This window comes from Anser brachyrhynchus, assembly GCF_964034855.1.
Source record: "Anser brachyrhynchus genome assembly, chromosome: 17".
NCBI lineage: Eukaryota > Metazoa > Chordata > Aves > Anseriformes > Anatidae > Anser > Anser brachyrhynchus.
This window is the reverse complement of record NC_137710.1, coordinates 7579736-7594898: the sequence shown is the minus strand read 5'-3', so window position 1 is coordinate 7594898 and position 15163 is coordinate 7579736. Positions and strand designations below refer to the sequence as shown.

The following is a 15163-nucleotide window of genomic DNA, read 5'->3' as shown; positions in this document are numbered from 1 at the left end:
TCTTAACTTCAGCTCCCGGGCCCCCAGCTTGCCGAGGCAGGTGGTGCCAACCTGTGCTGAGCACACAGGCAGGCCTTGCCTGGCTTGCCTGACTGAAACCTTGGACTGAGACTTTTCACTCAAGAGACCTACGACAGGTTCCAAGTGCTCTTTCTGCAAATGCGCATTTCCTTAAAACGTCCTTTTATTTATTTACCAGCGTTTCTGAAATCAACCTGGTCTGCAAGGACAGCTGAAGGAAGCGAATGGTGAAGCGTGCAGATTTGAAGCAAGCTAATTAAAAAATGAACACGCACAAAATAGTTTGTGGTATTTAAACAGCTGCTTATGAAACCCGGTACAAGCACTTCACAGAGTAACGATATATATCATCATTTTGCAAGTGACAGTCTTCAACGACACAAGCCGTGCACAGATATCAGGAGGATATCAGGCAAGTACAAGAAACGGTGTCTCCACCGTGCCTCCTGCTAGCACTACTTCTTAACATGCTTTCACCATGTCTGGCAAACAACCTATTTGATGTAAACAGGGGCAGAGCCAAAATACTGACTTAGTGTTTCATATACAGCTGCTTTCACGAGAAAATGAAAACTGTTACAGGATATTACGGACAACCCCTGGTTTGGGGCCAGTCTTCTTGAACTGGTGGTTTGAACATCTCTGCCACCTGGGAGAATCAGCTTCCAGAACAGGTTTGGGCCAGCGAGGTCTGGCAGTGCTGGAAGTGATAGTCTCTGCCTTATGCTGAATCAATTTGGAGCAGCATCGGAGTCTTAAGGGAAACGGTCAGCCTCAACAGCTGGTAGTTGGTGAGGCAGAAGGCAATTTAATAGGGAAAATGACAACCCAAAAGGAAAAGCAACCCCAGCTCACACTGCTCATGATCTCAAAATACTGCCTTGGCGCGCAGAAAGCTCTTACCTCCCTTGACAGGTTATGGGTTGGCTAAATAAAAGAAACTTGTCCCCAAACATGCACAGAGAAGGAGCTAGAAATCTTCTCAGAATAATTTATCTGAGAGACAGAAGTAAATTTCTTAACATTCAGTGATGGTGGAAAACAGTCCTCTGATTTACTGGCCTAGAGACTCTAAAAAGAACTCTTCGGCCTTTTTCCATTAAGATTTTGAAACCTATGTTATAGCCAGTGGGAAACTGTTTCATTCCCCAACCATGCCCTCAGTCATGAAATCTGTGAAGATGATTCATTATTATTCATGTGGTGCCACAGGCATGCATGGCATTTTACAGACAAAAAGAAGATACAGCATCTGCCTTTAGAAGCTTAGGTGGATCCAGCTGTTCACGTACAGGGAGAGCAGCACTCAACTGGTCTGCAAGTACAGATTTAAATCCCTGTACGAGAGCAAATGTTCCTCATCACTCGGTGAATTAAGTAATGATACTCACCTGGGATGCTGGAAAGCTTTTCACAGAAGGATACTTAGGAGACACGTGTCATTACTGTCTAAAAATTTGTGACAACATTCGTAATACCATAAGACTTTTCAAGTCATGTGCTATTTTTTAAAGCATCTGTGATTTAAATGTGCCTAGCTTTGTATTCTGTGTTTCTGATAATACATATGATAGCGTGCAACAGTGTTGCTATGAAATCAGAATATAAATTGTGAACTGCCTAGCAATTAATTCATTCTCTGTGCATACAGCACCAGGTAGGACCTCACGGGTTCCATCAAACATTTCCAAACAAATTATTTAAAGAAAATAATTCATATGATTATCACGAAAAATTGTGTACCAGTTCTCTCATCAGGTTCCTAAAGGATATAAAGTTTACTCATTTTGATTGATGGAAAGTGAACAGCTATGGCTTTTGATAAGAGTTTTAGACCATGCGTCTAGAAGGCAAAACTTTATCATGGCAAAGGTCATGAAAAACGCAATTATTGTCAATAAGTGTAGGCAGGAATTGTTAACTGCACGTAGATGTTCTCATTCAGATTTGCATACAGGATTAGCAAACACCTTTACCTACAGCCTTTGCAGCAGTAATGAGGGAATACATGATTTATTGGCTGAACAACCAGGATACCATAACGGATATCTACATACCATACATTGGTTATGGGAGGCAGATACAGTGTGATTCCAGGAATTTTCATGTTGACATTGCTAAGCCACTCATACCCTCTCCTATTTCTTCATTAATACATGCAATAACATCTATGTGCCTGCCTTTTTGGACCACTGAGCAGCAAAGGTACCCAAATAAACAAATAACTATACCATCTCTATGTGAGGAAATGTCATTATAGTACACACAAATAAGGTACATGTGAACAGAAATGGTCAATTCAACATCACTACTGCACTGTATACGTATGTAGATGTGCCCTGGCCCTGCACCACCAGCCCTATAGCACTTATACCTGGGACCAGCAACACCGTCCTCTGAAAACAAGGGATTTTTTTCTGCTACAATGTCTTGTAACTCAGAGCTTGTAAACAAGAGAGTATTGACTTTTTGTTCAGACTGGTGAGGGTCACAATTCTTCTTAAAGTGCAGTAATTTTCTCTTTGATTTTTGTATTTAATGCACAAATGACAACCTATGCAGGGTTGAGCGAGAGAGGAGAGGAGGGAAACATCTCCCACCGGTGTTGAAAACTCTCCCCTCTCACATCTTTTAATTCTCAGGAGATGGCTATCTAGCACAAATGCACCATAAAACAACCAAAAACCCCTTCCTATAGGCATAAAATTAAACTCAAGGAGCCCCCAGACTCCGAACGCTCTCTCACGTCAGAGCTGTCCCTTGCCACGTGCATGACAGGCCTCTTCTCTAAGCCTATTTTTTACGTTCCGCATTTCTTTCGTGTCAGTGGATATGCAATAGGTAATGTAAACCTCTGCAATCAACATCAACAGAAGTGAAAGAATTAGCTGTAAAATGACTTACGGAGTAGCCTCTTCCTGAAAGCGATTGAGCAGAACTCTGTGGGAGGAAACAATATGCCACAGTAAGTAATGCAAGAGATTCTGTGTAATGTAAGATAAGATCATTTTGAGATTCCCTCCCCCAGCCCAGTATTCCTTAGGGGAAAACTTCACCACCAGAGCGCCTCAAATTATCTTCTGACATTCTGAGTGCTGCCACAGGAGTAACAGCAAAAGAGCATTTCCAGGTGAGGGCTCCAGGGCTATTTCAGACAAGGGTTTCATAAACTACAGCAGAGCTTCGACAGCGCCTTCCAACTAAGGTAAAAGCTCTCAGAGTGGGATACATCTTCATAGAAACAGCGACTCAAGGATGCACTGAAGTATGTGTTTTCAACTGGCCCTCTTCAGTACGTAATGGCAGCTTCCACGGAACAGCACGCAGGTACAAGGATGCTCTCCTGAAGCAGGCTGCACATTTTCCCTCACCAGCTCCAACTCATGTAACCATACACCCCACTTTCCACTCCCCTCCTATGAATTCACGAGCCTCCAGCCTTCACCGCTGCAGTATTACCATATGACAACTCTATCTGAGGCAACAATGGCACCAAAGCACTAATTTATCATCTCTCAGAGCTTTAATAAGCATTCTGTCCCTTTTGAATAAGTTAAATTATATTGTTTACTTCTGCTCTTCATTCCAGCTCCTCCTGCTCCTTTCTCTACCACATTCTTACCTCTTTCACAGGCTGCCAAATCATTTGGTTCTTTTCCTTTTTATTATACCATCTCCAGTCACTTGGATCTCTTTCCCCTCACTACAACCCAAGACTGTTGAGCCGCTGTTTTTCGCTGGCAGTGGCTTTCTCAAAGCAGCTAAATGAATTCCACCTCTATCGGCAGCTGCTGCTCTGTGCCTTCTTTTTGGAAAGTAAAAAGGAGCCTGGAACAGTGGTGGCATATGACAAGGAGGGAGCTGCAGCACATGACCCGTACTCTGCAGGCCGATTTCCAAGCGTGATTTACAATCACGATGCCCTTGCTACGTGACTTTGTTAAACAGGATTCAGGGAGCCTTAGCAGCCCCATTTCCAAGACTGATGTTCTAGTGGGTACCAAAGCCTAAACAAAAATACTGGAACACTGCAGGCTGGTCTCGAGGATTGTTTGTCTTTCTGCAGCAGTGCCAGGTGTTGCTGTGTTACTAAATCACCAGAACAGCACAGTACCCCCAAAAGATTGATTAACACAGACTGTGGATTACTGCAAACTTTTGCAATTTTCCCCCAGTAAGATAACAGAGCCTCTCTACTACCATTTTCAAACCTTTTGATCAGAAAATAACCCAAATATATCCAGAAACCTTTCCAGACTCCTGCACTCAGCACAAGACTCAATTCTTCTGTCCCTCAGCCTGTGCTCTGTGCCTTGCAACTGCCCCAGGCACCAGAGAAGCACTTTGCCAGCCAAGCGCCCATGCAGAGACGTTTCTGAGGTGCAGAAGAGACAACAGCAACTAGGTGAGCGTGCTGCTGGGGGACGGGGGCTCCCAGCAGCCTTACCCCAGCCGGCCTGCCTGGAACGGGGAGCAGCGTGCCCGGAGGAAGGCAAGCTGTGCATCCACACGTCTGCAGCCAATGTGGGACCAGGTGCCAGGGCCCATCCCCTGGCCTGGCACGCAGCGCCCACACCGCTGTCCTGCTGCAGCTCCAGGATCTCTGCTCTGTAGGAAAAGGGCAGCTCTCACAGGCAAGTCTGAGAGAGCAGTAACAAAGTGCTCCCAGGGTGTAACTTTCGGCCTTTTGCATATTACACATTGCTTTGGCCTCTGCCTTCAAATGCTGGAAAAAGATAGGGAGATATTTATAAACCTCTTTAATGTAAACTGCCCAGAAATAAGGCTACAGACTGGTGAAATGAAGGGCAGTAGCATTTATTTGTTTCTGAGAAACTAAGATGAACCTATCCCTCCTCCTAAATACATTAAGAAAACAAAACAAAACACTCATGGGATTCAGCCTTGTATAGAAAAAAGGTTAATAACAATATCCTGCTATCTACATAAGTACACTGAACAGCTAAATACAATTACCTGTTCTGACACTTGTGATAGCTCGAGCAGGCAGTTCACCTAAAGCGCACACAGAAACGACGAGAGGGTGAATTACCTGCTCTAAGAGATGGGAGGAGGAAAGGAGAAAAGGCAGCATTTCCCCTTCTTCCCCTCACTCAAGTTGGTTTTAACAAAGATCAACAAAGTCTAGCAAATTGGAAATAATAACCAAAAACAGAAACAGGAGGTTTCGTTAAAAGCTTCCCTCTAGGGAAACAGCCCCTCCAAGCAGTCTCACTTTAACACAGTTATTTTCAATCTTGGAGACTTGTGGACCCTCCAAAGAATTTTCCAGGGATGGAGCAGACCCTTGGATGACAAGTTCAAACAAGCTAACAACGACCTGCTTTTCTTAGATAACTTTCAGGCATCCCAAGCTGTCCAAGAACCCCAGGAATCTGTAGACCACTGATTTAAACCATTGAGTAGAAAAGAATAAACAAAGGTTGAATACAGTGTTACATCAGAAATAATTAAAACTGAATGGCAATTTACGCTGGCATTTTTCACATCTAAGAACTTCTTTCTCCTTTACAAGTTTTAACATTACATTTCCTGGAAATCAGGGGGGGGAAAACGTTTTCTTTCTTCCCTCAGAATTTTTATTGCATGTATAAAGTTAGTAACCGGCGAATGCTTTGGATTCAACTTGCAGAATCCTTTCCAACAATTAGGTTTATGCACAGCCGTGCCCCACGCTCTCCAGAGCTGTTTGCATGCATGTTTCTGCACATCTAACAGACCGCTATTGCTCTCTCGGCTAGTGAGGAACACTGCGGGCTCTTTAGGGGACTCCATACCAAACTGCCACATGTAGTAGCCTTGAGAGCCCCAACTAACAGCAGCTACAAGCACCAGAGCAGAATAGTTTGCATGCAACTGTGATGGATGTTCCTAAGGAGAATATCTTTTGGGGTTGATATAAAAATAGTTCAATCCATATGTCTCAATACCCACATCAAATAACGAGGAAAGTAATCAATAGTGGCTGCAAATATAAGAAATCTTAGTGGAAGTTTAACTTGGCATCTACCCAAACTTCAAGCAACCTCCTTTGGTGGTGAATGAGTGCTTGTCTGGCAGGAGCAGTAACTGGTGCAAGCCTTCAGCTGCAATGCCTTATGCAGAGGCTCTCACCTACAGGATGGGGACACTTTCCTGGAACATTATCATAAAGTCCTTGCTCTCAAAATAGTTTATTTGCTATTCTGGTCATTTTTTGCCTCCTCTAAAAGCACGTCAAACAGCAAGGTATGGTCACCAGAGCACCCAGCTAAACACACATGCTAGTGCCGCCCTGACCAGCACTAACAGGTAGCTTTGGTTCACCCGTGACCAAAACCCCAACCCAACCCATCTCTCACTGCTTTAACCCTGGCACCACCAAAGAAAGGCTTGGTTCTGGCCGTCCCAAACTGGTCGGAGGAAGGCACCACGGGCAGGAGAGACGCAGCCAAAGACGCAATTCCAAGACAGAGCATTGTGACCCCACCTGGCCAACTGCCTGCAGGAAGAGCCGCCGCGCCCCGCATTTCCAAACGCCTTCCCATCTCCAAAACTCAGTGCCGAGACGCTGGGGATGAGGGGGACGGGGGGAGCACCGTGCCCGTACCTCCCGCTGCCGCACCAAGCTCGCGGAGGCTGCTCCCACCATGGGGCGCGATCCCCAGAACGTCGGGGAGGGCAGGGCCCTCTGTGCTGGGCTGGAGCTCCGGCTTTCGTGACTCCCGGGGCTCTTTCAGCGCTGTCTGGAATGCCCTGAGTTTCTAAGGGAGACTGTTCCTAGTTAGGGGCAAAATGAGTGTGGTCTGTGCGTTTAATGACGCATAAGTGGAACTACAGTGCTAGATGGCATTTGTGCATAAAGATAAATGGCTTATAATATTTTGCAGATGATGTGCTCTTTTACAGCTAAAGATTTTTGGTTCCTTTTAAGCCCAAGGTTAAAAACAAAACCAGACAGCACAGACAAGACATTTCAGTTATGTCACAGAGTGAATTATTTCTACCCTGGGATAGCTCTCATGTTAATTACACTGGCTGTAAAAAAATACACCTTTCTGGCAGCAAAGACAAAATCCTACCGCTGAAAAACTCAACTATCCCCGCAACGTCCTTGAGAGTTTGAGTTGCACTGCAATTTTATTTAAAAGATCTCTTCCTTTACTCGTTATCAACACCATGATTGCAATTTAGAAAAGAAAATCACGACAAAATCTCACCAATAACCTTCAGGAGGTTTTCCAAGATTGTCTATTAAATTGATGGGAAGAGTTATTTCCTTTGTATAAACAAAAGCATGGCCTTCCACTGCTCTCATGATGCAAAACAAATCAAGATGCTCTCTGTTCAGTTTCTTAAAGCCACTGGGTTATTTATTGAACTGGAAAGACAGTAAGAAGGGCTTTAAAATACAGTAACATCAAGGTAACAGGACACCTCGAGCCAATTCCACACTCTCAGTGGGTCGGAGAGACTTTAACTTGGATCTTTTACATCCTTGATATATGAACTAACCATAGAGGGATTAGATAAAAAGCAGGTGATGGCAGCGTGACCGCAAAATCAGCTCTCTGTTTTTTGGTATTCAATTCCTTCCTCTTTGGCTACAAGACCTAAATTAGCATATTCCAGAAATGTCAGGAGTTCATTTCAGCTTTTCTGATATGTGCCACTTGTGTTGGCTGACACCAAGAATACATTGAGCAACTCTACAGTCTCAGCTGTTGAAATAGCTGTTTTGGGCAAATAGCTATTCATTTGGACAAAGGACAGCCCCCAAAAGAGCCTCCTAGCACTATTATTATTATCATCCCCATGTCAGTGTGAAAAACGATGCAGAGAAAGACTTAAGACGTGTCCAGTGTTACCCAAGGAGTCCTCAGCAGAGGAAACATATTTCCTGTCTCCCATTTTGCAACTAATTTTTCCTGGCTCAATCACAGGCCCAAACTCATCATATACCATGTGCCTGATTTGTTTGTCTAGCATTATAATTAATAATATGGAAAGAACATATAATAATATGGGAAGAACAAATTTTCAAATTACATTTTATAATGTTTGTTCAGGATGAAAACTCACCTTAGCTGTATCTGTCTTCCACTAGTTCTCAATTGCCCCAATTGGGTGATCAGACCGGACTCAGACACGAGGAAGCACGTATGTTTGCTGGTTCACTTGGTCGCTTACAGAACACTTAACAACAGAATAATAGTTCAGCTTTGAGTACTGGAGAAATCCAGTACTGCCTTTCCAGGCATGTCTCTTATAAAACCTGTCTGCCTTGAGATGAGAAGGGTAAGTGGAGAGGAGGGCAAAAAGGGCCAAGGACATAGGATATATCCCAGACCTTAACAAGAAGATTCTTAACGCAATTTATTTCTATATTCACACCCCTGTCTGTTAATACAATGAGTGCAATTGACTTGGCAAAGGTCACAGAATGCATCTGATGTTCACTTGGATTAGAAACCAGGACCTGACAAGATAACCACAATACATGATGAATGATTTTGGATGTCATGCAAAACTTGAATGCGTTCCTTCCGTAACTCACTTATTTTATTATGTTGGATAAACAAAGGGGCGTTATTCCCCCTGGAAATACTGCAAAAAACGTTCAGTGAGATATCAAACTACACAAGCTCTAAACATCTGTAACTGGCTTGATAAGCTACAGAACCCAAACCGGCTTCCAACCAGAAGAGGAAACTCAGATTTCTAGAGCTGATGGCCACAGAGAACAGAAGAAAAACGGCCGCTGACCAGAAACATGCAAGCCATTTCTGCACAGTCACTCAGCCAGGAGCAGTATGAAAAGACTTCACCCTTTCAAAATGGGGTTCAGCGTGGATGACCTTCAGGGGTCCCTTCCAACCATTCTGCGATCCTGTGATTCATTCAGTGAATGCACAGAACGTCTGCAGGTGCTGCTCCCATTCAAACCATCACCCTTTGGACCGAATTCCCAAAGCCTCCTCCAGACTTTCCTCCAAGCTGTGCTCTACCACCCAAAGCTTCATGTAAATCGTTGAAACTTTGCTCGTAATTTCAGCTGCAGTGGAATGCAAGCATTCAGCATTTTGCGGGACACAAAGATAAAAGGAGATAGCACGCTGTAGGGATATTAATTTTCTCTTCCAGAAGAAAGAGACTTGAAAGGTTTCATAGTACTTGTGTGTATATTCAAACCAGTTTCCCAAGATTCATGGTTTGATGAGGAGTCTTAAAACTAGCCTATATTTCACCAAGCTCTAGATTGCTTATTCTGCTCTTCTGACCAGGAATCAGGTTCTAGCGTGTTACATGTAGGAAACAATGGACAAGAGTTTGCAGACAGCATTTTGCTATCCCAGGCCTTCTGAAAAACTCCTCTAGAGCACCACCCTCAGCATCATCCCTTACTACCTGCACCGAGCCTCTCCTGGTGTTAAACACACCGAGCTCTTCTGTTGTGTTGCGCCCTGCCTAGAGCCGAGACCAGGCATCCCACACGTCTCACAGTTCGTAAAGTGGATAAATGTGGACCTGTGGTGCAACTGTGGTCCAACTCTCACTTCAGAGGCTCTTTTGATCATGCTCCTGGCAAGGTACTTCAGCCTTAGGCACAAGTAATGGACCTGCGGCTTTGTACCCTGCCGCTGCTTTAATCCCCCTGCCCCGGGAGGGAAAGCGTGGTAGAGAAAGTAGGAGGGAAGGGGGAGATAGGGACTGTGATGGCACACAAAGAAAGGCAGATCACAGTGAACTGTTTGAATCAGAAATCACAGAAATTATTTTGTATTCATCTACCAAAGAGAGAATTTTATATCTAGTCTATACAATATGCTAAATACTTATCAAAGAACATTTAGAGAGAGGGAAATCTCTGCATTTCCTAAAAGAATGCTTTCTGTTTATTACGTTTAAAGAAAAACAAACAAACATACGAGGATAGCATGATGGAAAATTAGAAAAGATTGCCTGGGGGATGGGAGATAAGAGGAAAAAGCTCTGAACAACTTAGAAGCAGCGCTTGCTGATTTTTTTTTTTGTACAGCTCAAGTCAATCCCTTGAAAAGGAGAGTTTTGACTCTTAAGTGGCCAGCACCTCTTGCAACATATTTCCTAATCAGTGAGTATTTATGGTCGATATTTTATATTTCCAATTTCCCCCTAAGGGCTCGTGAGAAAGCAGCACACCTGCCAACCTTTTCAGCTGGGCCAATAATTGCCAATTTGCTCTTTGCCTTAGTATATCACTCAATTTAGCCCTGGCTGTGCCCTGCATACATCCTCATTCATCTCTGTGCCCCCATGACAATTAGAGTGTTAGCTTCAGCTAACTAGGGCAACTATTCTACTAGGGTTGGAAGACAATTATTAGTCTATTTTCCCATCTTGTGGCAACAAAATTGAGAATCCATGACAATTACATTCAGCAATTCTGCACTCTGCCGCCTGCTCCCCCTCCTTGCCCCCACCTTCCGAATATTTCAAATTATCACAGCTCTACTACCACATTCAAATTTTCCATGTTCACAGGGAGTGAGGCTTCTATTTAAATGATAATGAGGGACGATCCATTCAATTTAGTGAGGGAGAAAATCCATTAAAAAGCAGGCAGTTCTTAAGCTGATGGGTCAAGAAAAAGATAAAAACCTTTTTTTAAAAGCCATTATACAAGGCTCCGTGTGGATTTTTGGACTGTTCAGAACATCAGAAAAGATTAGGACAATTATAGAACATGGGGAAAACCAAAACAAAATGCCCAAGCCTTCCACTTTTACTTGGGTCAACACAACAAAATAGCAATATGGCTTATCTGGCTCTTAATTCTCTGGTAACTTCCAATTACCTCACTATACAGGACAGCAGAGGAAAATCCCATTTTGGAAAAAAGCTGTTGACTCTGCGTTGGTTGCAGAGGACCTGCAAGTACATGTGTAATAGGGATGTCAGCTTAATAATAGATTTTAAGGGAACTTTACATCAACACTGGGAACATAAACAAGTGGCAAATTCCCATCCCGTCCCCCAAACCACACAATCTGCTGTGCAAAGCTGGGTTAAAACTTCTCTGCTTTCCCATTCAGAAGTTTCATCGTCCAAAGGAAGAAACCAGCCTCAACAAATCACACCTCTGCAGCCAGCGATGATTTCACTTGATCATAATAAGCATTTTTCCCAATGATGCATAATAAATGGCACTCAGAGTAATGTCTGGAAAGACGGACTATACAACACAGACAATTACTGTTTTACTATGAAGTCACAGCACTCTCCCCCCACAGAAGTTTCATTGTGTCAAAGCAGCAGCAAAATGCTCTGCATTTTGTTGTGGATAGACTGATAGCTCTGTGTGTGCATGTGCAAGACACAATCAATCATTTGCTTCAGCTTTCTTTAGAGTGCAATTATTTCACGACAGACCGGGCCACCTCTTGACTTCATGGTCCATTAGAGACTAATGACATGCATTAATGTAAATAAAGAACAACTTACTGGCATCCCATTGAACAAGTCACCTCGAGAAACAAATCACACAGAGGAGCTAAGCTGCTCATAATAGCGCCTTCTAAATGGAGACCAACAATAAAGCCGGAGGGAGGACTCCCGTGCTCCTAAGGTGGCAACGCTGAACGCTGTAGCTGACACTTTCATGCACACATTTCCCACCACACCTGCTGTGTGTCACCGTACAGCAGCCAAACCTGCTACCTCCTGCCTCATTTACTTCATTGTTCGCCCAAGTTAATGGGAACGGGGATGGGAGGGAAAGGCAGCATGAAAAGAAGTCCTCAAGGCCAAATGCACCAAGAAACAGCAGGAGAGCTACTCGGGGATAGCGAGAAAGAGCCCAGGTGCCTGCAGCCGCAACACATCCATCTGCAAGGAACGCGGCCACCCCCAGCGCAGCCGCGTGCTAGAACCTCGATGTGTAACCACCAGCCATGAGGAGAAACCATCCGTGCCTTCCCTTTACATCCTTACTGCCCTGGGGCTTCTTAATTCTCAGTGCCACATGGAAGAGCTTGCCTCAGTTCAGCTGCCCACCACCTATTTAAACAGTGCCAGGAAATACAGCTTCAGAGCGAGCAGCGCAGGGACCAGGGGTGCTGGACAGAAAATCCTGCACAAATTGATGCTCAGCAGCACATCATCATCATCTCCCCCTTCCCTGCTCCCTCTCCACAAAAAAGAAAAAATCTGCTGCCTTATTCCTCTGCACACAAATGGGGAAAACCATCCAACTGCACCCGTGGGACTTGCTAAGACTTTCTGACAGTCACTAAATAGACTACAGAACATTTACTAGTACGCAAGGAAGCGTTGTACGTAATTAAAGCTAAATTGCACTCGTCAAGTAATGAACGAAGAGCATTCTGTGATTCATGAACCTTACTTTTCAAACTGTTTAATTACTAATTTAAAAAATTCTCATTTGCAACGGGTCGTCGGGTCACGAGAGCAACTTCAGCAAAGCTCTGAAGTGTGCCCTGGCCTTGAGGCACTGCCCAAATGTCCCCATTGACTAAGAAAAGAGGAGTGCCTATTTCCCCCTGAATTTCACTGGCTGATTAACTGCCTTTGAAGATTTCGAGGGAATTAGGCACTCAAACGCAATTCCTACAGGCTCAGCCTGTAACTTTGGGGGCAAAGTGAAAGGAGGAGAAAAAACGGGAAGTGCATTGGCTTAACAAGAAAAGTCTCCGAGACCACTTAACGCTTTGACCTAAGCTAATCGCTGGGTCTGAATATGTTATTCCTCTCCCACGCCCCCACAGCAGCGCTATGAGGCACCTCTGGTCACATACCTGTCAAGAGCGGCCACGGGGAGGGAAAGGAGAGGATCACATCAATACATATGTACAAAATTGAGACCATTATTGCCTAATAACACTGCCAAAGACGCCCTGCAGTAGGGTGATTTGCCCCAGGGCCCCCTCCCCACCTGTCCCCCCGGCGGAGCGTGGGCTCGCAGTCCTGGATGCAGATCACAGGACAGGGTTATTTTTCTCTTCCTCCCACTGCGGGGGCTGTTTACAGCGCCCCATTCACACTCCAAACATGTAGAGAGAATTTTCCCCCGTCACATTTCCCTGTCAGAGCTGTCAAGCTGAATCCCGCTTTAATCTGCCAAAAGCACTTTTCTGCTGACATTTTTAATAAATACTTTCAGCTTTTAAACACATTTGTGGGAGCCATTTTTTCCCCTTTTTCTCCCTTCTCCTCCTGTAGAATGGGCTCTGAAAGCCTTAATAGCAAATACATTACACTTATCAAAGGCTTTCCCCCCCTCTTCCTTTTGCATCCTGAAGCGGAGGTAGTGTTTTCAATTTTAAAGCTAAATTAACTGTCCAATTGAATTTAGCTGGTGTGAGCCGTTTTCTGTGACAGGTTTTAGTTATGAAGCATATTTTACATTAATAGAACTCAACATGAAAACCACTCGCTCTGGGATTTCTGTGGCTTGCCATTGAAATGGCAAATTTAATATTTCAGACATGCTCGTGCCAGCGTTTGATTATTGTTCTTCATTTAAATCTCTCCTAACGGGAAAGGTCCTAATTAGTAAAAAATCATGTTTTAATGAAGGCGAAATGCTAATTGCTAACACAAAAAGCCTTCATATAAAATTATCCCAGCACTGCCATTGATTTCTTGGTGACTCAAAAGCCCATTTGTGTGTTTACACACTAAGGCACCATTTGCTTTTGTTTTATCATAACATTTCACTCAACGTACCATCAAATTTCCTGAGAGAAAGACAGCTCTCCCCCAAAACCTTTCATAACTTGGAGGCAGGAAGCATAAAATTAGATGAACTGACTTTGCACCCAAACTATGTAATTACGTGCAGTAGCTAAAACCAAAAATACTGTAAAAAGCTTTTTAACACAACTTCTTTGAGAAAAGAAAACAAAACATCAAGCCGTTTTTCCCTGAGGAATAACAATTCCATTTTGTTTTCCCATTTCTGATCTTTCGCTTATCATATTATTTGCACCATGATTATAGTGTTTGCGAGGCAGCTCAACCACTTATGCCATAACACTCAATCATGACATAAAAAAAAGTTATTACACAGTGACCTCTGGATGCCAACATTTGTTCAGCAAGATTTATGAAAAGCCATGTCAGCAGCGGGAATTGCTGCAATGAAGCGATGCTTTCTCCTGAATGGTACTTACATCACTGAGACGGTCCCTTGAGCTGCTCCGCTGAGAGCTTGTGGCCTCCCTGATGCTGTCCTCCTCGCTATTTCTGCCACTTCTGCTTGTAGGGACCTTCATCTAGAGGGAGAAGAAGGAGGGGGAAAAAGGAGATTTTCAAGCACTGCCACCTGTTCCCGAGGTCGCCAACAGCGGTTTATCCAATGTTTTACTCCTATGCCCACAGCACCGTGTAAGAGGATGCTTTTGAACTCATGGGGCTTCTCTGAAGTTGGGCTTGACCCCATGTGTCCACACTCCCTCTCGTAAACGTGTGAGGAAGGGGCGCTTTTAGCGCTCCTGGAGTCAGGCCAGGCCGCGCCACAGGCCCAGGGCCCGACGCGGTGAGGGGAGCAGGCAGACAAACCCACTGCACTTTTTGCTACCAGCAAACCTCATCAGAGTTTGAGCACTGTCACTTGCTGCTGGACCATGGCTGATTCAGGCGGCCTTCAAGCGTTTAGGCCGCGATGGGTTTCCTCTAGGGGCTCCGGTCAGACGCAGCCATTGCGCTGCAGCGGCCATGGCTCTGCCCTCAGGTTTAGGGCATCCCTGGAAAGCCTAACACTGGCACCTGGCGCTCACTGTTCCCCTTCCGCCAGGAGGTTCTTCACCTCTTCCAAGTTGCAGGCTGAGGCCTGGACCCTCGAAGGGGCCCAGACATGCCCCAGGGCCACCACCCCTAGCCAGCACACTGAGAGGCCCCTAGCCACCACGCTGAGAGGCCGGCACCTGCCTAACAGGCCAGTGCCCAAATGCTGAGGGAAGGGCCTGAAGCACCTTGCTCAGGGGCATCTGAAGCACAGCGTGATTAACTCTTACAGCCAAGGCTGGTTCTCTAACCACTAAATCATCCCTCCTGAAGTTTTGGTTCAGTTTGTACATAGGATACTAAGTGAGAATCGACAATGTTTGAAATCACACAACTTTCCACTTACATCTGCAAA

General features: G+C 44.6%; 1 protein-coding gene across 25 annotated transcripts in view; it reads right to left on the bottom strand.

Annotated features, from left to right (window-relative positions):
* FBRSL1 (fibrosin like 1) overlaps positions 1 to 15163 on the bottom strand; it is a 518655-nt gene that overhangs the window by 279888 nt on the left and 223604 nt on the right. For 18 of the 25 annotated variants that reach the window (XM_080558948.1, XM_080558970.1, XM_080558971.1 and 15 more), the window contains 2 exons: positions 14196 to 14297; positions 2926 to 2961 (listed from right to left, as the gene is read on the bottom strand). The exons of 2 other annotated variants lie outside the window; for them this stretch is intronic. In XM_080558948.1, the coding sequence (XP_080415074.1) occupies positions 2926 to 2961; positions 14196 to 14297 (138 nt within the window). The remainder of the gene's footprint in view (positions 1 to 2925; positions 2962 to 14195; positions 14298 to 15163) is intronic. 5 more of the 25 variants (XM_080558968.1, XM_080558949.1, XM_080558964.1 and 2 more) reach the window with 2 other exon arrangements.